General features: G+C 36.1%; 2 protein-coding genes across 11 annotated transcripts in view; one reads left to right on the top strand and one right to left on the bottom strand.

Moving 5' to 3' along the window:
- Window positions 1-36: 36 nt before the first annotated feature.
- On the bottom strand, window positions 37-15,384 carry RSRC2 (arginine and serine rich coiled-coil 2). 5 transcript variants are annotated; one of them, XM_075167689.1, is made up of 11 exons: window positions 15,247-15,376; window positions 12,030-12,186; window positions 11,404-11,447; window positions 10,415-10,492; window positions 8,581-8,793; window positions 7,445-7,588; window positions 3,599-3,721; window positions 3,419-3,498; window positions 2,522-2,754; window positions 1,223-1,312; window positions 37-680 (listed from the first exon to the last, which is right to left on the bottom strand). In XM_075167689.1, the coding sequence occupies exons 4-11, from the start codon at window positions 10,420-10,422 to the stop codon at window positions 501-503; spliced, it is 1,071 nt and encodes a 356-aa protein (XP_075023790.1). In that variant the 5' UTR covers window positions 10,423-10,492; window positions 11,404-11,447; window positions 12,030-12,186; window positions 15,247-15,376; the 3' UTR covers window positions 37-500. The 5 variants fall into 5 exon arrangements, with proteins under 5 accessions (XP_075023790.1, XP_075023788.1, XP_075023784.1 ...); XM_075167687.1 differs by lacking the exon at window positions 10,415-10,492 and having other exon boundaries at window positions 15,247-15,384; XM_075167683.1 differs by lacking the exon at window positions 10,415-10,492 and having other exon boundaries at window positions 8,581-8,771; window positions 15,247-15,384.
- A 4-nt stretch (window positions 15,385-15,388) lies between these two features.
- KNTC1 (kinetochore associated 1) overlaps window positions 15,389-23,027 on the top strand; it is a 41,671-nt gene continuing 34,032 nt past the window's right edge. Inside the window, exons 1-13 of one of the 6 annotated variants that reach the window (XM_075167656.1) lie at window positions 15,389-15,432; window positions 15,952-16,089; window positions 16,201-16,321; window positions 16,744-16,859; window positions 17,209-17,281; window positions 17,911-17,988; window positions 18,498-18,532; window positions 18,766-18,876; window positions 19,768-19,861; window positions 20,226-20,278; window positions 20,539-20,651; window positions 21,201-21,255; window positions 21,926-22,024. In XM_075167656.1, coding sequence (XP_075023757.1) covers window positions 15,958-16,089; window positions 16,201-16,321; window positions 16,744-16,859; window positions 17,209-17,281; window positions 17,911-17,988; window positions 18,498-18,532; window positions 18,766-18,876; window positions 19,768-19,861; window positions 20,226-20,278; window positions 20,539-20,651; window positions 21,201-21,255; window positions 21,926-22,024 — 1,080 coding nt within the window. In that variant the 5' untranslated portion in view covers window positions 15,389-15,432; window positions 15,952-15,957. Of the gene's footprint in view, window positions 15,609-15,951; window positions 16,090-16,200; window positions 16,322-16,743; window positions 16,860-17,208; window positions 17,282-17,910; window positions 17,989-18,497; window positions 18,533-18,765; window positions 18,877-19,767; window positions 19,862-20,225; window positions 20,279-20,538; window positions 20,652-21,200; window positions 21,256-21,925; window positions 22,025-22,747; window positions 22,985-23,027 lie in introns of those variants that run through there. The other 5 variants (XR_012676437.1, XM_075167655.1, XM_075167657.1 and 2 more) reach the window with 5 other exon arrangements.

The raw sequence follows: 23,027 nt of genomic DNA, 5'->3' as shown, positions 1-23,027 counted from the left end.
GCCCAAAAGACAACTTAATTAACATAAAGTAAGACCTTAGAGAAAAAATGTCTTTATTATTAACCAGGTTTTTTGCACTGGATTATGTGCCTATTGGCCCAGACCGCTAAATAACATCTACACAATGTTTCTTTCATGTTTCAAGAATTGAAAATAACTGTACAAGGTTAAAGTACAAAAGTACACAAGACAGTGGACACGAAATATCCATGTATGAGTTTATCCCATCTGCTGCTTGGTTTGAAAAGTAGAACTTTAACTAAAAAATACTGTCCTCCTATAGTTCTGTCAAGTTTAATGGAAGTGGGTATAACCTGATTACAACACTAACACCAGTATCACTGATCTGATATTTACAAAAAAATTGTATTTTTCAATAAATTAAAGTCAATGCAACACCCATGCAAGCTAGAATGCTAGCTTTTTGGTGAACAAGGACCCAACATTTGAACAAGAACCTTCCATAGTCCCAAACTTTAAAACTGCTTTTTTTTTTTTTTTCAAACTGCATCCATTCCTCGCATTGAAGACGTAAACCCCAATCCCATTCCTCTTTGCGTATGAGTCTGTGATCTTGCCATTTCGTACTGTGCATCTAGATTTCTGAAAACCTCCTCCTGTTGTTTCAGCGTTTTGTAACTCTCTTCATCAACTGAACTACAGCCAGCTTCATCCTCACTCTAGAAACCAGACAGAAGAAAATAAACATTAGCTGTGTAGGAAGTGGTGTTTTCATATACTACCCGTGTCCTAAACATAACAATTTTGCTTTGTTGTTTTCAAAAGCTAGTAAGAATTCAAGCACTTGGTTTTATTGCTGGAACATTCAAGGGTAGCTTTCCTCTCACTGTCAAGAAACATGTAGAGGCCTTAATCCAGTTCCTTTTCTAATTTATTCAAATAAATGTATCCAATTGCCTTAGCTACACAAAGTAATGCTGTTTATCAGATTATGAATATTGGTTACAGTTACCACTGTTGTTACAGATTATAACAGTTGCCTTGTTAGCCAGAAACATAATGAAATTCCAGAATTTGAATTTAATTCAAATCTAGATGCTGCTTGTGAACTTTAATGAGAAATACTTAAAGTTCTTAACTACATCATGTAGTATCAGGTTAACTTAACATCTTTACTGGTTAAGGTACACTTCAAAATAAAAGAAGAAATCACTGTCCTACAATTAATAATAAACTTAATTACACATTCATAACTCTTTACCTTAATGCCCATCAGTTTTCTGAATTTGACATTTTGGTCCTTGTTTCCAAAATTTAATTTTTCCCATATTTCTGCAGACTGTGATTTATCCTGTACAAGTTAAAAAAAGGATTTATCACTTTTTTAGTAAGTTTCCGTTAATATCATAATACAGTAGCAAGCAAAAAAGCAGTATTAAAAATGACCCCCATTGTGTAGCGATAGCACAGTTGGAAGTAGAAGGTTTCCAAGTCACGTCTGACATTCCTGCAGCATCCTCGCAGAAACTCTTTGTGAGGGAAGTCTACTTAACCATAGGTTTCAAAACAGAGGTATATTCTTTACTTCAGTAAATGGTACTCATTTCCACAAAGTTTGGAAACCTTGTCAGAATGCATGCTTAAAGGGAATTATGGAAAATGAAGTTGCTTATTACAATTAAGTAATACACAGCACAATTCAGGAAGAACTGCTTAGACAGCATTCAGGTTTCTTCTTCCCTCCCTTTTGCTTCCCATCAATGCCACGTGAACCAGTTTCAGTTTTTCACATCTTACGAAACAAGCTGTGAAAAGCTAAGTGAGCTTGTAACATAAGACGTGCATGATGATAATTAATCTAATGCAACAAGCACTTCCATACTAGCATAGTGTTGAAAGACAAAAATACAAATACTAAAGCGCCAATTTTTCCATTGTATCAGCAGGCAAAACCCGTACTCAAATCCAGCGACTCTCTGAAAAAGCAACTGCCACAGAAGCCTTTTTTATTTGGTAGCCTATACTTCACTCATTGCAAGAGCATTTATTTGCCAGTCTGAAGGTTTATTTGTATTTATAACTTTTGTTAGTGTTAGTAATGCATTACTCTACTCCTGAAAAGTTACTAGCCAGGTTTGCAGACTTGTTTTTGAAACGGACAGGATGCAACAATCAAATGAAAAATCTCTACAGTCACAGAAAGGAGTGGTCAATTATAGTTTCTATAGCTTAGCCATCACTTTTCAGTAAAAAGAGACCATCTCTATTTCACATTTAGTTGCAAGTTGTAGGCAAACTGACAAAAATAACATTAAGATCCAATTACACCTAAGTTTTATGACGTAAGGGTTTTTCTAAGGCTTGAGTCACAAGCATTTGTCATTGAAGGTCTAGTTATCTTAGTCCTTTCACTCCTAAAGTTTTACCTCGGGCTGCTGTTAAGAGGGAAACAGGCATGAAAGTAATATTGCTGGAAATAATGTTAATAAGCATCCTTAAACTGTTTGAGTGCAAGATGTTTCCAAACAAGTTTTACGAACGTAAGAAAAGACAACATTACCCCTTCCTTTTTGCCTTGCCAAAGCATCTTCCGCTTCTTCTCTTGCTCAGCAAATTTCATTGGATTCACTGCTGCTGGGTTATAATAGCTAGGTACAGCTATTCCAGTCTCTGCTAGTGCTTTTGCTTGTAGTGCTGCCATTTGAGCTGCCATTGCTATTTGAGGAGTTACTTGTGTTCCCGATGCCAGAAGAGCAGCAACATTAATAACGGAACCTCCAGTGGCTGCAGCCGCTGAAGAAGAAAGGTAACTTGCTATCAGACAGTAAGTTCAGACTTTTTTTTTTTTTTTGGGGGGGTGGGGTGGGGTGGGGAGTGAGGAGGGTGAACAAACCAACAAACCACAAACACACAAAACCAAAAAAACCCACCAACCCCCCCAAAAGAACAAAAAACAAAACAAACCCCCCAAACACTTCCCTTCATCAGAAGTAAGTTGAAAACATCCAAATAACAAATGCGTGATAAAATACATGTTATTTATAAATTAAGAGACACATCTTCAACCAGAACTAAAAGTGAAACTAATGTACCTCATTCTAAATACCCCTGAGCTGGTAATAGCTTTCAAACTCTTGCTTAATGATGCACAAAGGAAGGGTCCAATGACCATCACGAAATCATTTATCAGCCTAACATAAAACATTTTTGTTGTATACTCGGTAAGTGATAAGAAATCCTGATCGTTTTTGTTGGGGTTTTATGTTTGTTATTTTTTGTTTTGGTCTGGTTTTTCAAACATTTCCTAGTTTTAGTTGTGGTCTTATACATGGACAAAGTTATACAAAGAAAGACAACCTGCACATCTGTTGGCAGGACTGTAACACTCAGCACACAAGCCTACACTATCTTCTACTCATACTACGCTTTAGGAATTAATATAATATACATGGAGTACCTGCAGCCATCTCCTGTTGCTTCTGTTTTTCAACCATTTCTTTCTCTCTCTGTTCTTGCAGTTTCTTTGCTCTTTCCAGTCTAGAAGTAAGTACATGAGAATAAAAATATTTAGACATGCAAAATCAACAGCAGCAGCTTATTAATGTCACATATCATTAAAATCGTGACAATTTCTGACCTTCTGGCTAATGCTTCCTGTGCATCCATAGCTGTATTTCGTCCCCGAAAAGGTGGCGGACTTGGACTTCGGCTATGACTCCTGCTGAACCTTCGGGGCTTTTCAATTCTTTTCTTTCGCTCTCTGTAACCAAATTTAACAGAGTTGCTAAAACAATGAAGGTACATATATATCTTAACATTTCATTTCATGAAGTATTTGATCACAACTCTGAAAAACTGCTTAATGATTAATTTGGAGAGCTCTCAAGAACAGCTTTCACAGAGATTATACTAGAACAGTGTAACAGTCACACTTGCCTTGTAACAAGACAGAGCTAAAACTGAAGACTTCCAACTGCAAGATGTAACAGACTGTGTAATTCTGGGTATTCATTTACCCTCTTACACTTAGTGTTTAGAACAAATAGATCTGCTCTAGAGATTTTCATTCTAAAACCTGACAAGAAAAACTACTGTGTAACTTTCAGTAAAGTCAATTGCAAGAAAACTGTAAAATGGATCAAGTTACAAGAATGCTTTAAAACCGTAACAGACCTCACAGCACTATAATTATGTTAAAAATGAGCATTTTGAAGAGGCCAGATTTAAAAACTGGTATAGTATTCAGGGAAATTACTATTTCTCCCCTCTCTGTATACTCTTCACTAAATGTGCTTTGGACAACTGACTGAGGGAGACTACCAAGCTAAATGGGATAGCTGGTTTAAACACATGTGATTTGTCTCTGGTTTGCTCTTAAGGACAGTACTGCGCAGAGAACTATGAAGCATGCATTAACTGGAGCCTGACAATCAGAAAAGAACCCAGTTAAAATACATTGTTAAGCAAAATACCAAAATATTTAGTTCAATACTCCTTTAGTAACCTTCTCCCCACTCCTCCCAAGTAAAAGTTGCTCTTATGACATATACATCTAGTCCCATCTAAGCAACAGCTGCTCAAAATACACATATAAAGTACTATTAGCAGTATTTCTCTTTGCCAGAATCATTAGTATCTACATTACAAGAGATAAGGGTTTATCCCTGTTTAAGCCTCTGACACTGATGTTTTAAACACAGAAATCACAGATACTGGAAGTGTCCAACAAAGCTTAAATTACAGGAGGTGTCACTCAGATTGTTCCCAGATTTGCCATAAACAGTAAGTTGAGATGCACAAAGATGTTTCTGCAATTTTATACTTAAATGTTATTATCAACTATTTGAGATAATAGCTAACTTGATAGCAGCCACTTTAAATGGCATTCAGATACTCTGTTTCTTCTGTTTGCAACTTGGGTAGCATCTACAAACATCATGAAACGAAGACTGAAGTTACAAAAACAGATCCTTGTTTACATGACAAATCTGGTAGAATACAAAGGAGGCGAGACTTATCTTTTCATAGAAGATGACAAGATGCAGATTCAGGCACTGGGAAGTGACAGATCTGCATTCCTGAGATAAGATGTAATGCATGTTTCAAAGATACCTTCATTTTTCCCGTGCTGACTATTGTAGTTTGGTCTTGTCTTTGGTCTGATGCTTTATTGCACTGGTAAACATCAAGGAAATAAATATTTGAGCTTTTGTATTTAAGTATTTCCATTTGAAACAAGCAGATGGTGTCATGTTTTCCACCTAGCATTTAATCAGAGCAATGTCACAAAAGAACTGCCAGGAGGGTGTACAGGCTCACAGAACAAAAAGATTAGTTTAAATGCTAGTAAGGACAGATCACTTGAAAACGTGAGCTTGAGATTATGCAAAGAACCATCAAGAGAAGGTCAAGCTCTACTATTTACAAATGCTTCTGTCATAGCCTGTTAACTGTAACACAACAAATATTGCATTTCATGAATGAGGGAATTCATTTCACAGTTGAGTTTTAACAGGATAAGTTTCCACATCACATTTATCTGGCTTGTGAAGGGTTTTCTCTGAGGCTTGCCCCATAATTCTCTTTCCAAAGGCTTCACCTGAGCCCAGAACTTGATGAAGTGCTCTAGCTACTGTTAAAAAAGACTTATGCCTCATTTATTTTCCTTTTCTAGGATTTGCGAGACAGAAACAGTACTTAAAAGAAATGGATTCTTGTAGTACGTCCATTACTACCGAACACAGCGTGTTTCCAGTTGAAGAAATTCATAAGCTATGACTACCCCTTACTTTTTCTTCCGACATCTGCTGTTCAGGTAATTTGAATTCCACTGCAGAAGCAAAAAACTATTCTGGGATGTGAAGTTTTCACGGAGTCATTAAACACGAAATGTTCAAAGTGACTTTTGAAAACAGTAAGTGCATATCATCTATAACTGGAAATAATGGGGAACTGAAGCTTTACACATCATGGTGAAGGTGGCTTAAATATCATTAAATGCAAGTAACATGTATACCAATTGAAGACCCAGCTCTACTCACCCCAGCTGAAAGTTTGGTAGAAAGTGCATGCCAAAATAAAATACGACACAAACCATGTAATTCAACTAGTTCTTCAGAAAGATAAGTCTTCTTAACAGTTTCACAAGTGATGTTGTAGCATTACATGAATGTGCTAGATTCTTAAGTCTCCAACGATCCACCGTGATGTTGAGTAGTCATAACCAACTTCTACACCCTTTAAATACGCAATTTAAAATACTCTAGTGAAAATACTGCTAAATGAAGTGGAACACTGGCAACACCTTCTTGGGAGGTCTGAAGGGACACCAATTCGCATTCAAACTACTTGTTTTACTTTAAACAAGTAGAAGGGAAAAAATACAACTGTAATAGTCATTAAGTCATATTTCAGCTTACTCAGAAAATCCTACAGGGCATTAAGAATGCAAAGGTGAGACATACAAATAGACTCAGAACTCTACACCAAAATACTGAATGATTCATCAGTATTGGAAAACATTGAACTTCTATACAGTGATGAAAACCTCAACTCCAGCATACTCCAGGTAAGGCATGGATCTCAACCCAGAATAAGCCAGTATGTGTCTAGCTAGAGTGTTTCAATCTGTGCTTCTAGAATTTAAGGAAGAAATAGAAGCACTCAAGATAGGGAGAAAAATTAACATGATAAATATTCTCACGTTGAACTTGACAAAAAGGAGTTGGTCATCACTAACAAAGAACAGTACATTCAGATCAGAAATAGTCCATCTGACTCAAAATTCACCTTAACACTACACTAACTGCGCTAGTTTGCAGACAAGACAAATTTTTAAATAAACTTTGTGGAGCTGATCAGGATTAGCTTCTGATCAGTGTATTTGCTCTGACAGCCAGTGATTTCCAGTTAAACTTCCCTTTTAATAATACATACACAGACAAAGAGAGATAAATACAATAGTATTTTTAAAGTTGTGCTTTGCCAACCACACCACTCTTGTATCAACACATAAACCGGTTAGTTCTATCTTATTCTTCAGTTTTTCCCACTTAAATATCCTATTTAAAATAGTAAATTCAGCTGCAGTGTAAGAAACAAAAAAGAGCTTGAACCATGGTAATCACTACTACTCAGAATATTAAGTTATTTACTTTCCTTCTACTTTATCAGTCAAAAATCGTGGTTTTATAAGATACCCACAAAATAACTGTTAAGTATTTCTAACTGCTAACATGAAATCATGCTATGAAAAGCCAAGAATCCAAAACACTTAAGCCGTCTAGGACAAATGTTTCTGTAGGTGGATGCAAACTACTCAATCCTTAACCCACTGTATCAATACAGCTGAGAAAAAGCCAAACACATTTAGTTACACTGAACAGCCATGAACTGGCAAACCCATCATTCTTCTGTAAATCAGCCCACCACAGAACATTCAACCAACCACCACCACTAAGTATATATGGAAGTTAACACTTACCTGCTTCTACTCCTAGTTCTGCTTTTACTTCTACTTCTATGTCTGTGTCTAGATCTTGATCTAGAACGAGATCTTATACGTCGTTTTCTCTCTCTGCTGCGAGATCGGGATTTTTTCCTATCACGACTTCTACTACGATGACGTCTGAAACACATGTCCCAAAACCTTACATATATTCTCATGTTTAAATTCAGCTTCCACTTAAGGACTTACATACAGGTTCGTCACCACAGGGCAAAATGCATCAGGCAGGGTGGGGAGACTGCAAACTACACACAGAAGAGTTCATGCCTGGAACAGTTTAAGTTGTAAGACTAGGAGATGAAATGGGAAAGGAACCAAACACTACCACCAGCCACAACAGACAAGTGAGTTACACAGAGTTTACGCAAACAATCATACTCATCAATATAGCTATTTTTAGTTGTTCATTGAAGTGTGCATCTCAAAACAAATACACAGCCAAGCTAATCTGATGCAGGTGTCTTAAATTCAAGGCAACAAAACTCTCCTCCTCCCCACAGTATTCCAATACCTTAGGGAAGAGATGCCCAAATTTCAGCTTGTGAGTCACACAGAGTCCCTCAGCGTATTATAAGCTGAAGCTTGCTCCTTGCTATCATGTTTGCTACAGATCCCTCAGCTATGAGCAGAGTTGACTGAAAAGTTCTGCTGGCAGCAACCCGTTTGTCCCAAGCAATTCTCCTACCATGAGAGTGTGCTAGGTAGCCTACCGTGCAAGGAGACTTAGACAGCATTGTCTCTGGATAAGTTCTTGATTTAGGAGGTAAAAAGCCATGACATTGATAAAGTGTACTTTCTTTCCTGTCACTGACAACAGGGAACATTTAATACACTGTTTATAAATTTTTTATACCCTGTATACTATTTATAAACATGAGACAGATCACCTATATAAAGCCTTAGAGATATTTTGTACTTTTACTCAGAACCAACCTGAAAAAAAACCAAGTAGCAGCAAATGCACTACCCAATGAAAACTGAAACATGCAATATAAATTGATGCTTTAGAGCTAAATTAGGTCAGTAATATAATTCAGCTTCAGAAGTCTACACAAATTCCAAACACTGCTTTTGCAAATGCACTTGAAGAATAATCATGTAAAACTACTTACCTTTCACGAGACCTGGATCTTGAATGACTCCTCCCTCTTGATGATTTTCTCTCTTTGCGTTTATGTCTATCCTCACCATTTTCAGATGAATTTAGGCTATCTCTTCCCTTGTCAGAAGAATGTTCTTTGTCATTGTGGTCTTCAGATTTGTGCTTCTTTGAGGACTTCTCTTTGGATTCATGTCTTCTTGCCTGTTTTAAGAAGAAGTTGGTTCTTTCAGGAAAATAGTGCAACAAAGAGAGTTAGTATGGGTATCAGAAGATAAAAAATGATAAGTTGTGATGCAACATTAGTAACCTTAGGAGTGTGACTCAATCATGAGTGATGGCTATTTTACCTAATGCCACCAACTACCCAAAGTTGCAAATGCACACTATAATTTTTCCCCCTTTTCCCTCCTCCCCACTGTCTAAAGGATTTCTAAAGTATCCATCAAGGTATCTTTACAGTGTTTCCATATAAGAGTTCACAGCATTGTAACAAAAACAACTGTCATTCTCAGTTACTGTCTCCATTCCAACCACATAAGTACATATCTAAGTACCTGACAATTTATGAATATGCATATATACACACACTCACATTTGTAGCGAATATTTAATATTTGCCTAAGCCTACCATGTAGAAAGTTACTAAAATCCATACATAGTTGCAGACATATACTATTTTGCTTTTAAAACCATAACAGTTTTCTATCCATCATTAGATAATTAATTTTTAGAGCAAAACTCTCTTCAGTCGGTAACTTCCAACAGTTTTTAAAAAGCAAAGTAATAAGTTACATGGTTGACATCCTGTTTTTAGTATTTAAAACTAACATGCATCACTCTGAGACCTCCCACAGTAGTTTTAAATTAAAGATATGCTGCTCCACTATACCGCAATTTCTTCCTGCAGAGCCTCTTAAAAAAAGATTCCTTTTTATAGCCGCAATGCCAAAAATACTTAGCAAGGTCAGGCCTGATTTTTTGCCAGTGTTTTCCTTAGAGACCAAGTCATGACATCAACACCTTTTCTTAATATATCCAGTTTATTCTGAAATCTTTCTAGCACAAAAGCATAGCACACTTAAGTCTTATGTTTAAATAATCTTTTGTTTCAAGTCACAATTTAAGCATGATACATTCATTTTAGACTAAAACCCAATTCTTAAGTTTTTTTATGCTTATCTAAATCTGTTAACTACTCATAAAACCTTTCCTATAATCGTAACTCTCTCAAAAGAAACAAGTCTAGAAGATGCTATAATTAGCTTATACCCACTTATCCAAGCCTAACTCATTAATAGATATCCATTTATAAATACATTTGATTATAGTTCTTCAAGAACACAATAATGCTAGATATTTTTCCTGCTTTTACAGTGTTTTATTCTTAACTCCTTGAATAATCAGTTGTTACATAAAAACACATCTGAAGTTTGAGATGTCACCTGTACATTAATTTTATAAATTTACATAAGTAGTTGTTCTGATATGCATATTAAAAATAATTACTGATATTCAGTATTTAGTCTACAGACAAAGAGCTTAATCTTGCAAATGAATGAAAACAGTAAATCTACTGTGAGACATTATCCCTTATCTGTTCACTCTGTGAAACTTAGAAATAGCTAAATAAATTGTGTAAGATTAGATGCAACAGCATGGCAAAACACTGGACATAATTTTAAGCGAGGACTTTTTTTTTTTTAAACATTAAAAAGAGATTTTTAAAATTTTTTTTTTTAAATCACATCTTCCAGGCACACACTTAGTAATAAACCACCATTATATCCCATAACGGATTTAAGATATTTTTAAGGGAAATATGAGTTTGAATGACTAATAGTTACCTTATCATGAAGTAGGCTTATAATTTTGCTATCTGAGTCTGCAGCGTCTTCAGTTCAGTCTCTTCGCGCATTAGCACGCTGAGTATGATTTATTATAGAAATGTTATCATGTGAGCTAAACAATATATTCAATTTCACAAAAACTCTCCTAGATTATTTTTCTTTTCCTCTTTTTTTTTTTCCTCCTTTTTTAAACAGAGCTTCCATTGGAATGGGGGAAGGAGAAGTTCCTGACCCGGGTTAAAAGTTAAAAAGTCCCTCATCTGACCCAGCCTGCTATTGCCCCACATGGCTTAAGCTTCTTTGTGACTGTTTCGATGCTCCTGGTTTGCTCATTTCATCTCTTCTCTGGTGTGTAAGCCAGTTATTTTCAAGGTATTACTGACACTGTCTCTTCTCACTCCCCTATATATATACACACACACATTTATTAATTTAAAAAAAAAGAGACAGCCTTCTGAAATTTTTGCTGCTACTGTCATGTTTCCAGCTGACTCAGCTTGTTTGTCAAGCTATGACAGTCTTTACAATTAAAGGATGCAATAAACAGAGCTCAGTCAGGTGGGGAATTATTTTTAATATACTTAAGTAGATGAGTATGTATCATTGAAAGTCCTGAACATTGGCCAGGAATAAAGCCAGCCAAGGCTTTTGGTTAATGGAAGCTCTGTGAAAGTCATCAAGAACACCATTCTACTTCTCCACATGAATTCTTTCTTTTGGCTGTTTCCACAAAAAAAAAAAAAAAAGGAAATTAAGTTACTAGTTTCTGAAAGCATTTTTCTATAAAACTATTACCTTGTCAACATGATGGCTGCAATCATGCTTCACTATGAAAGGATCTCCATATCCATTTTTAAGCTTAAAGTTTCCAATTTCTTGTACTTACCAGAAAGTCATTTATATAGGTTTACACATATGTGCATTACTACAAGATACTTTTTAAGATGTATTGTACAATTACCTAAACGCTACAAAGTGTTAATTACCTCTTTGCTTCTGCTCCGGCTTCTGTGTTTTCTTCCTTCAGTATCTGGAGAAGAAAACATTTATTGTTATTTACCAAGTTAAAGAGGAGATCAGCTGGCTATAATATTTCTAGTTCCTTTCAGTTATTCCACCCCCCAAAGTCAAGAATAGAGATTTAGAAAACAAACAACACTATTCGAGTATCCACTGCAGAAAGCAAACGCTTAGCTGTTATTCCCACTTCTTTGTTTGAATTTAAGCTCTAGCCCATGTCATACTCCAGTCACATTTTTCAGCCAGGTAACCTTATTTTTGTTACAAGCATGCAAAAGTATCCCAGTCTAAGCACATCCAATTAAAATGAAGACAAAGTAGTATGGTTTTCTGTTTGGTGTTGTCCCCCTCCCACCCCCTGAACATTGACAAGACTTTTTTCCTTAGCACTTCTATCATTAAAATTGAAAAATTTCAATATAACATATTTAAGATACAAAACCAAAATTAGTAGCTTCATTTTTTCGCTATTCTAACAAGTTACTAGAACTAAGTCTGTATATTTTTTTCCAAAACGGCTTTAAAAAGATTTCAGTTGGACAAGCATACACCAGAACATTACTAAGCAACTTCACTTATATGAAGACCATACCTGACTTCCGTCTTCTTTCCCTTGACCGTGAGCGTGATCTTGAATAATGATGCTTTGATGTTCTGGGAGAACTAGAGGCATCTGATTGTTCCTTTTTCTTCTCTCTTTCTGGAGAGGACTTTTCTGGGGCTACTCCATCTCGTTCTGTATCACTACCCTACACATGAAGACAGAATGTTTAAAAACCAAAAACTTAGGACTGAAAAACAAGAAAAACTATTTACTTTACTCCTCTGAAGACACACTTAAAATTATTTTCTGTAAAGACAATCTCATGAGTAGCCATCCCATTATTAGTTAGGCAATAGCTTGATAGACTTGCAGTGAACGGCGTAACTGCATACAGATTGATTTTACAAGACTTTATTAAAGAGAACCAATATATAGTAACATTTTGCTCTCCCGCTACATTAGACTGCACTTTACTTTTTCCATGTGCTTTTGAGAATATCAGCAAGACTAAACTCTGATCCACAGTTTTCTCTAAATGGTGGTGTTTGTAGGTCAATTACCTTTTAACATTTACTAGACTAAGGTTACTTAAGGTCAATGCTGTCCCAACAGATCTAAGACACCTCACAAGTTAGGGCATTACTAAGGCATAGCACAAAATCCCCACAGTATTTTGAAGTACGGAATGAACTTTAAGAGAAATGAAATGAGGTATATTGTATTAGTATTAAAACACCTAACTTTTGAATGAGGAAAAACCTCAAACAGTATCTCTATGCAAAAACATGCAATTGTATGAGAGTACATATAGGTCACATCCACCTGTCCCAACAATTTCCATATCACATTTTTCTTAGATGACAAAAACCAAGATGTTCCCTCCATTCCTTCTAAACCTTGACCTAGGAGGGCTAAACCCAAAAACTTATCTTGTGTAGAGCAGTCAAGTCAAGACTGCTTTTTGATTCAATGCTGGGAGAAGTAAATGTGTACAATGAGAGTACAATACAATGAAAGGAACAGAACAGAAAACATACACACTGAAAAGGTGAATGTGCTTTCATTAATGCCTTTACAGATTCATCGGTCTCTCTTGTTCTGATCATGTAAATGGAAGTTATAATCAAACCTTCTGAACATCATGCGGTTGCAGAAGATTTCACTAAGGACATAATTTGGCCCAGAAATGCTATTCATGAAGATAATCTAGCATAGCAGAGGACTCGAACTTGCATAGTTTTCTACTAGCTGCAGTTTTATCTGCAAACTGAGCAAGACATGTGAAAACCTCTCAAATGCTGATTTACATTCATTACTTTGAAAACAAAGCAGCTAGTTCTTATTAAACCACAACAGGTATTACAGATTGTCATTAATATATTCTGTATTAATGGTAGACTTTCTTCATAACATGCTACAGGTTAAGTCTTTAGATTTTTATTTCAGCTACTAGTGTTTAGTCTGCACAATTCTTTATTAATTTGCATCTGTACAAAGATACATCAATAGTAAAATCTTTCTTTAAGAGTGAGAAAGCAGTTGTTCACTTCTCTATTTGCATGGTATACCAATACCTAGTTCAAAACACACCAACATATGGACAAGAGCACTGACAGATTAAGATTGCGCCTGCAGCAGAACTTTAACTATAGTCTCAGGGACACTTCTGAATACTATTGATACCCTGCCCACCACACTGAAAACTTTAGGACATTAGATAAACAGTAGGAACTGACTCCCCTATTTATGATCTTAGCCATCACAATCTTTGGCATTCCACATCTATGTATCATCTGCTTATCTACACCTCTACTCAGTCCCTCCCTTCTTCATCCAAGGTTTCCAAAAGGCTCAGCTAGAAGTAGTTTCAAAGGAATTTTGAGATGTCTATAAATTTACATTTCAAAGTTACTTGAGAAGGATAAGGAGAATACCAGCTAGCAGTCTAAGTTAACTAGGTTTTTAAACATAGTACTCAACTGAAACTGAGCCCACTGCCACATTTTCCAAGGCTACTAGTCTCATTATTTATACACACTGCTGCTCATTAATGCCCTTGTGCACCGCACCTTAGAGAAATCTCTCTGCTCTACAAAAACAGACAGCAAAAAAAAGACTGACAGACTTCAGTGATGCTATTCTCAGTTCTTAGATTGGCCACAGGCTCACGGTTTCCTTGAACAAGCTCCTCACCTACTACTTTGGAGGAACCTCAAAGATAGTGCCTATGATCTAAGTGAAAAATTACAAGTCCATAACTCTTCAAGTCCTTTTAAGAAAAATTTATCTTATTCTTAATAGGTTAAGTTATATAAACCGAAAAAGCATCATTTAAAAAAAAAAAAAAATTTCATTTTCTCCAGAAGTTTATGGTCCTCTTGTTCTGTTTCACCACTGGTCAAACTTTCAAGACAAGAACTTTAAATACCAGATTAAACACCACAGCGTACCTAAAGTCAACTTTGAAGAGTTTTATCACTTTCAACTCCGGTTTGTTTGAGTGGGTTTTTTTTGCACTCAAGACCATTTAATAACTTTTGAAAAAAATTAACCACATTGTGTTTGATAACTACTCTTATTGGTTCTTCAACTCGATTATGGGACAAACACCTTTTTATGTTACCAGACCACACAAATTTTAAAAGAGAATAAAGCTACACTCTTAGGCCGTGTATAAGCATAAAGGACACTGAAAACTACAGTAGAGACGTTTCCTATCGATATTAAGCATAAAAACAGGAGGATAGGGGCAAATAATTAATCACTGAGTGCAAGAAGACGCTGAAAATAGCAGGCCTGTGACCAAACACAACAAAAAAAAATAAGGCAGGGAAAGCTACATGAAAGAAAACTGAGCATGGCCCAACCACCAAATCGATCCCCTCCACCCTCCCCTCCCAGGGAATCTGCGCCCCACAGTCCCTCTGAGAAACACTCGCTCCTACAGCCATAATACTTCTCTCCTCAGCCAGGAAACGATAGGGCCTCGGTCACAAGGCCTCTTCGCTTCTCGCCAAGCCCAGAGAAATGAAACAGAAACTTCTGGAAACAGGGAGAGAAGTAATGGGTGAAAAGTGGCCACCCCCTCCCCGAGGCCCATCATGGCGCCGGCAAGCGAAGAAGCGGCGGGCGCCATTTTGTGTCTCCGCGCACACGGCTTCCCGACCCAGCCCTCCCCATCTCACACGCTCTTCCCTCCCGCCCCGCGGCAGCCCCCTTCCCAATTCGGCTCCCTCCAAAAATCCCGGCAGCGAACACCACTCACCGCCATGACCGAGCGCTCGGGACGTCGCTCCCCCTCAACAACTCCTCACAACGGGCTCAACCTCCCTCAGCAGCCGCGGCCGTAGCGCTCGCGAACCGAGGCGACACGCCCCGCCCTCCCTCTCCCTTCAGGCGCCCGGATGTAACCGTGGGGCGGGGGAAGGCGGCAGGGAGCGAGGGAGCCGCGGTGCATTCTGGGGGCGGAGAAGGATTAGGTGGTGTCTTAGCAACGGTGCCGTTCGCGTTTGGAGGAAGTTTGGCCTACGCTGCCGCCAGTAGCGTTAGCCAGGGCTCCCGCCAATTTGAAAGCCTGAAGCAGCTGAGGGAGCGCGGCAGGGGTTGTCACCGGCCTCCGGGGCCGTGGTGAGGAGATGGGAGGGCGGCTCACGGTCTCCGTGGGCAGGGGTGTCCGCTGCGTGGTGGGGAGGGCTTTCTGGCGCTGAATTTCGTTCAGCTTCGGGCGCGAAACCTGTCCTCGCTAAGCTGAGTTCAGTCGGGCCCGCTGGGGATATCCCCTGGGAGCTACATGGCTCTTGCGACTTTGTCTTTTCCAAACACGCAGTTTGCCTTTAGGAGGCTTATTTTACTACCCTTCCTCCTAGACGCAGAATCACAATAGAATAATAAAATAAATAACTTGTGCGTGGTCATATAACTTTTTTAAAGCTCTCTGCTTTACAGTATATTTCTTAAATGTTTATCATAGGTAAACATGTGGAATGATATTGAACTTCTTGCAAATGATGACACAGGGAGTGAGCAGCTCCCTGTAGGTTTAGGACATGAATGTGGAACTGCATTGTACCAAGTGGATACACTACTTCAAATCACATCTTCAGAAAAGGTAGCGTTCATCAAAGCTGTGTTTTTCTGTTTCTTATTAATTATCAGAGCTGCTTTGTCATGTTTTCTAAACTGTTTCAGTTACTAAATATAACAACCTTTTTCTTCTTAGGTCTCTGTTAATCCACAATTATATGCATGCAACTCAAAGGATGGCAGTATTATTGTTGTTGACAGATCGGTGTCACTTCTTGACAGTACTGGGCAGTCTCTTCAGATGCACATTCAGTTTGGTAAGTTCATTCCTTTGGAATTCCACTGGAAGTTAAAACTGACTTTTAAAATATACATGTTAGGTTTGTATAGGAAAATATAGTAAGTATCTTGTATATCTAACTAGCCTGTAAAAGGAAGTATTATAATAAATACCTAAGTAATAAAAAGTGATTGCTCATTCTGTATACAATTAACTAAGTATTTCTGTACAATTTAATTAGAATGCTCAATAACTTTTCACTGAAATGGGAATAATGGATACCAAAACCACTCCCTCTGTGGTTTGTGGTATGTCCTTTCCTATACTTTGTTTAATCAAAATAAATCATTTTGAACAAAACTGGGATACTGTATAGTCCAGTTCCTGTGTTTCAAATATGAATGTCTATTAATAAAAACCAAATCTTAATATTTGACATTTTGCCATGGAACTTTTCAGATACGAATGTGGATGTAGTTGGTATGTGTCAAGAAAAACAATTTCTTGTGGTCGGTGAGAGAAGTGGCAATTTCCATCTTATTCACATACCATCAAAACAAACCTTGCTAACCAAGGTACAGTAATTTTTCTATTCTAATTTTGCTGAAAACCTTTTGTTCTCAGAATTTCTTGAGTTGTTTTTTTCTTTCTTCCAAATACCAAAATGTAAACATTCTTGTGTTTTGAACACATCTTCTAGTTTGAATAAACAAACAGATTATTAGGGACACTTTTGTTCCCATAAGTAACAAATAAGCATAATGAATAAAATATATTTAGGAATGGCATGTATAAACAAGAACCAGTTCTTCATGAAAGAAAAAAGTTTAAAGTTTGAACTGATGATCAGTATTACCAATATTTTTTTTTCCAAATAAAATAGAGAATAATAGTCTAATAGTCTTTATGTTGATTCTATTTTAGATTTTGGTTGAAAAATCTTCAAGTGAAAAGACTTATTTAAATCTCTTTATTGAAAAAGATCATGCAGATGCAGGTAAGAATTTGACTTCCCCCCCCCCCCCTTGTCTCAATTTTTGTGATTTTGTTCCCCTTTAATATCTCTCAGGAAAAGAGACTACAAAATAAATCATCAGATACAGCTTTACTTTGCATTGTGCACATTAAATGCACTTTTCTTAATGCTTTCCTGTCAAGATATTTAGCTCATTAATTATTTTATGAATGTCATAGAAAACAACAAACATTCAGAACTCAGTACCTCTTTCTTTTGAGACTGTGCTAAACGTATGAAAACGCACAAAAAGGAAAGATTCCTTCTTTCTCCTTCAATCAGATTTCAGATTTTAGTAGTTCTTGTTCTTCTATAAGCTCCCAGTCTTGTTCTGTCACAATATAATGTATTTAAATGTAGTTTTGTCATGAAAACAGAATTTGCAGTCTGATGGATGCATACAAAAATCATAATTTCAAACAAAACACTAAGATGTACAAACTTATTCTACTCTTTGTTGAAGGAGACAAAATTTTTGTTTAAAAATAGTCTAATCTATTGGTCAGATTATTTTTTTTGTCAGTTATTTCACTGTCCTATTTATAAGTAAGTAGTCTCTTTACGGCTATTGAATACTTAAGTTTGAAATATTTGTATTGGATTTTTTTTAGGTGTTTATCATATGTTCATTCTCACAAGCAATGGATTCTTCTGCATTATGTGTCTCCCACTTGCTAAAACGCAGGAAGGTAGGATGATCTACAAACCACTTGGGATTTCCATTTGAACAGGAAGAGCTGTATTAAAAAAGCTTTTTCATGCATCTTTCTAATGGGAATAAGATTTTCTATGTAATCTTAGTTTGCTTTTAAAGGGAAACCAATATACAACTAGTTCTGTAATAAAATTATTTTTGTATTCTTCTAATAATTCCTTTAACTTATGTTTCTCTGAGTCACTGCTTTAGAGAGAGTACTGAATACTATGGAAGCAGGATTTTAAGCCATAATCAGTCCTAGCTGTTCTGAAGAATATTGGGAATAATTTAAATTTTTAGTGCCATATAAGTATAGTTATTAGTTAATTTTCTGTAACACAATACAGATCAATAGAAATAGACCCTGTCAAAGATCCTGGCTAAAGTGTTTTTCAGCATAATCAGGTTAGGATTAAATTATCCTATATGACATTTAGTGGGTTTTTTTCAATTTTGAAAAAGTTTATTTAACACTGGTGTTTTTTTTTTTTTTTAATATAGCAATTGACAGGATGGATATGATTACGGCAAAGAAAGTAAGAAATACCTGCTAACTTGTAACATATGTGTTAAGTGCAGAGTTTATAACAAAACTTTGCTCTGTACATTTCATTGACTACTTACTGGTTTATTATTGCAACTCATAATTGTGATTATTACTTTTCTGTACATGGAGAAGTGAGCAGTTCAAGGTTTTATCTACTGATTTTATAAACAGCTTTTTTTCTTCCCCTTTTGTTTGCTTTCCCTTTATCTTCCACCCCACAAGTTACAAGGACAGATAAAGACAGCTTTCATTTCCACAGAAGAGTATCACAGCCTCAGCTGTCAGAATTTTGTGATAAGTAACTCAGTGAACAAAATCCATTTGATAATTGGGGTAAGTACTAAGAATGTGTTTGTAACAATTGTTATGTGATCAGTGATGGTGTTTTTTGATTTGCCACAAAATTTATCTAGCTGGTTGAAAAAGAAGGTGATAAACTTTTTGCACTAAGACTTTTTGTCTTTCATTTCCTTCATTGTAAATTTAAAGGTTATCAGTTGTGCAGTCTGTCTGTAGTTTTTCTCTTTAGGAAATAACTGTTGTCATTTCAGAACTTGCTCTGTTATGATGGATGGGGGAAAAATATTTTCACCTTGGTTCACCTTAGTAAATCATTGTGGCTCCTAGCCTGTACAGGCTAGTCTATTTATAGTCTCGTCCTTGAGCTCGGAGACAAAGCCAAAGTTGGCAAGAGTCTTCCAATCATGTTCACATTCAACAAAGGCTTGCCAAAGTAACAATCAAGGTCCCTATTGAACAAAGCCCTTGAGCGTGAATTAAGTACAGGAACTATTTAAAAAAAAAAAAAAAAGACATATTTTGAAATGTTATTTTGGACTAGAAACAAATTTTCCGAGTTCATTGACTGAAGCCTGTTGAATTCAACGCAATTTTTCTCAGTAGGTTCAGTGTACGTTTCATTCAGGTTTTATGTTCTATGAGAATGGAAAGTGGATGTTTTGAAATGTGGCATGTTTTCAGAAGAGCCAAAAATGTTTGGGAATGCTGACTGTAACAAGTAAAGGCCAGTCTTGAAAGGAGAAAGAAAAAAGGCTAAATTAAAAGTAAATAAATAAATGTATTTTTCTGAACATCAACGTTCACCAGGAATAAAGTTTAAGTTAGTTTTGCAGCTTTCCAAGGTAAAGATCAATTGTAGAAGCACACCTATCAATGGCCAAATTTCTAATGTATAACCCCATTTTACTTTGCCTTTACTAATAGGGTAAAGGCGATTATGTACTCTCCAAATGGGAGGTAGACACTACCAATAATCTGGTGTCGGTTCGAAGTTTTGCTGATTCCAGTCTGATCAAAGGTAAAGGGGAGGGTTTTTTCTTTTTATAGACAAGTGTAGAATTCATATTTAATTGCAGAAAATACTAAGACATTTTCACTTATTTCATTGTTTGTGGTAAATACACATACACCAAATGGAACACTTCCTGTAAAGGTACAGCCAAAATGTATGCTTCAAAATTGTTGAGTTTAACTTAGATATGTAAATCACAATTCTGTTTAAGCTAAACTTTTCTGTTTAAGCTAAACTTCCTAAGTCCTAGGAAGTTCCATGAGGTTAAACATCTGTAGGTTTCCCTTGGTTGTACGTTTTAATATGTTTTTGCTTCAAATACATTTCTCAAGAAAAATAATAAATTTATGTGACTATGGATATTTTTTAGATGCAGCGAAACTTCAAGTTCTTGACAATCTGCTGTTTGTTTTAGATACGGAGGTATGTGTAATGATTTGGTTTAGTCTTCTTGAAGCAGCTTATAAAAATATTTTTTAAAGTAATAGCTTTAAAACATGTTTTTATAAAATAAAGATGCTTATATTTAAAAAGGATTTTGATCTTACTGTGGTTTTTTTATTCTACTCCTAGTCATTACCTAAGCTATGGAATGTGTTAATATTCTGCTCAAAAAAGACAAAAAATGTCTTCTATGAAGAAAATGTGAAATCCATATCTGATTTCTTTCTTTTTAAATCTAGAATATCTTAAGCATGTGGGATGTTTATTCTCTTACTCTAATTTGGGATTGGCCTTTAATACATATTGAAGAATTTCTTCTAAGTACAGAGTCAGATTCTTCTCCAGTCATATGGTAAGTAAAGCGTTATAGCACCAATTCTGAAAAGTTGTCTATCATTACAGGAAATGTGTCACAAACGCTTCATTTTCTGTGGTAGTGAATTTTTAGAAATCTTTGTTGAAATCTTTCTGGTCAGTAGGACAAAATAATTGGACTGTAGGTATCCTTAGCTCTGTATTGTAGAAAAGAAAACCTTGGCGCTTTCTGCTTTTTCTGCTGCAAGGTGGAGAAGCCAAAATCTGGAGATGCGTGTATTGGTTAAAATGCAAAAGAAATTAATGGCAATTAAAATTAGAAGACAAGACTTTCCATTTCTTTGTGCGAGTTTAAAAAAAAATAAGAATCAGATCCATTTGAAAAGCTTAAAAATGTCAGAAGTTAAATGTGTGTCCTCTACATGCTAAAACACTGTTATTTTTGGGTGCACTATAGGGTTTTAAAATGTACCAGTTTCCATGGAAAACTAAATTTTCTAAAACTCAGAAGCAAGAATATTTCACAGTTTTAACATAAGATTTATACAGTATATTTTGCTTTCTTTTTTCTCTTTCTTGTTCTTAGGCAAGGGCTTGCCAATCTTAAACTGATAGTCATGACAATACCGGATAACAAACAGGTATAATCTCTTTCGCTGTATTCTGTTCCTCAATTGTTATGCAGTCACTCACAGAAAAAAGTTGGGGGGGGGGAGAAGAATAGAAAAGGAGATGGCTAAATATTTGGAGCAGACAAAATTCTCAGGAGCTCAAAGTCAAAACTGAAATGTGTCCTTCTGTATATTAGGATATAGCGAGTGAGGCATTATTGCGATGTCTTATGGTGGTGACCAGAGCAAGCTGCCCTGCTGTTTGGGTTTTTTATGGATTGTTTGGGGTTCATTGTTTGCTTTTCTTAATAGTAGGCATATAGGGGAGAGCAGCAAAATTTACTATTGTCTTGCATACCTTCACAGATTTCTTTAGAGCAATATCTGCTCCATGTACTGTCAGTATCTACCTCCATGTACAGTCAGTGGAGTTAACTGAAATAGAATGCCAGGATGAACATTATATAATTTTTTAAATGAAACTTGTCTAATTATATATAATAGGCCTATATATAGAGGCAACATCTAAAACTTCATTAAACTTTCTCAATGTAGAGCTCTGCTTTTTCATAAAAAGTGTCTTCTATCTAACTCCACAAGAATCCAGAAATGATTCTGCAAACATCACTCTGTCACCAGTGTATAAGAAAAAAATATTCTGACTTGTTTGTTTGGTTTTTTTCCCCTTTTTTTTTTATAGATGAGAAGTCTAATGGTTTTTGCATTACCCACTATGCAACCGCTCTATTCTTTGGAAGTATCTATTGTTTCTTCACTTGTTCAAAGTGGGATTGGCACAGTATGTTTAGATGATTGTTGTTGTTGTTGTTGTTCTTTGAATAAATATCGTTGTCTTAATAGGTATAATTACTAAAGAGGGTACTGTGTTATTCTTGTTAGATTGGAACGAATTTGTGCTAGAAACTGTGCAGGAACTATACAAAGAAAGATTAAATGATGTCCCCAAAGGATGGAGAAAAAGATAAAATATCTAACAAACTGAACAGTTTAATTCTAGGCCCAGGTCTATTTGCAATGTTTAATACTACTGCCCGTTGTTCTTGCTGCTATTACAGCTAAAAGCTGTATGAATTTTGAAGTTCTCTCAGCATAGAAAAATGCTCTGGATTCATTTGGGATTTATTTAAGTTTAGATAAGAGAACTACTTCTTTTACTGTTTAAACTGCTTCCGTATAAAGACTTTAACAAAAGAACATCAGAAAAGATGGTGAGAACTTTATGAATTAGGAATGTTATAAAGACTGGCGAAGTGGAGTGGGTATGTGAGAGGACACCAAGTCAGAACTCTAAGCTGTGGCTCTTCATTGGAATCGTGAAAGTCAATGTAGTAAGCTCTGGATCTGATGTGCAATAAAATAGAAAGCTGATGAAATTGCTTGCCTTGTATGAAGCACTTGGCAGAAAAGATTATATATGCAGCTACATAGTGGAGAAAATAATGGCTAATATATCCCTTTTCTTTGATCTGAGATGATAAAGTCAAGGTAGGAAATGCCAAGGCATGTATTGCCTTTGTGGAATGTAGCACAGAGATCAGATTCTGAAAGATGTGAAGATGGATACAGTGTGACCTGCTTATGGCTTGGACAAAATGAAAGTGTTGAATGAAAATTTTGAGAAGATGATTTACTCATGTGGCAGGTGTACTGATGGTAACTGAACTGGGATAGCAGAGTGGTTTCAGTCTGAAGTGTCCAGTTAAGGCCCTCAGAAATTTTAGATGGTGGAAACTATCCAGTAAGTAACATGATAAGCATTTAAAAAAAACAACAAACTTATC

This window comes from Calonectris borealis, chromosome 18 (genome assembly GCF_964195595.1).
Source record: "Calonectris borealis chromosome 18, bCalBor7.hap1.2, whole genome shotgun sequence".
Lineage (NCBI taxonomy): Eukaryota > Metazoa > Chordata > Aves > Procellariiformes > Procellariidae > Calonectris > Calonectris borealis.
This window is presented reverse-complemented; position numbering and strand designations above follow the sequence as displayed.

Coding starts and splice junctions, on each gene's coding strand:
- RSRC2 (XM_075167683.1), bottom strand. Junction 3,499..3,598: donor CAGGAAGCATTAGCCAGAAG/GTCAGAAATTGT, acceptor ACTTACTTCTAG/ACTGGAAAGAGCAAAGAAAC. Junction 1,313..2,521: donor GGCAAGGCAAAAAGGAAGGG/GTAATGTTGTCT, acceptor TAACTTGTACAG/GATAAATCACAGTCTGCAGA.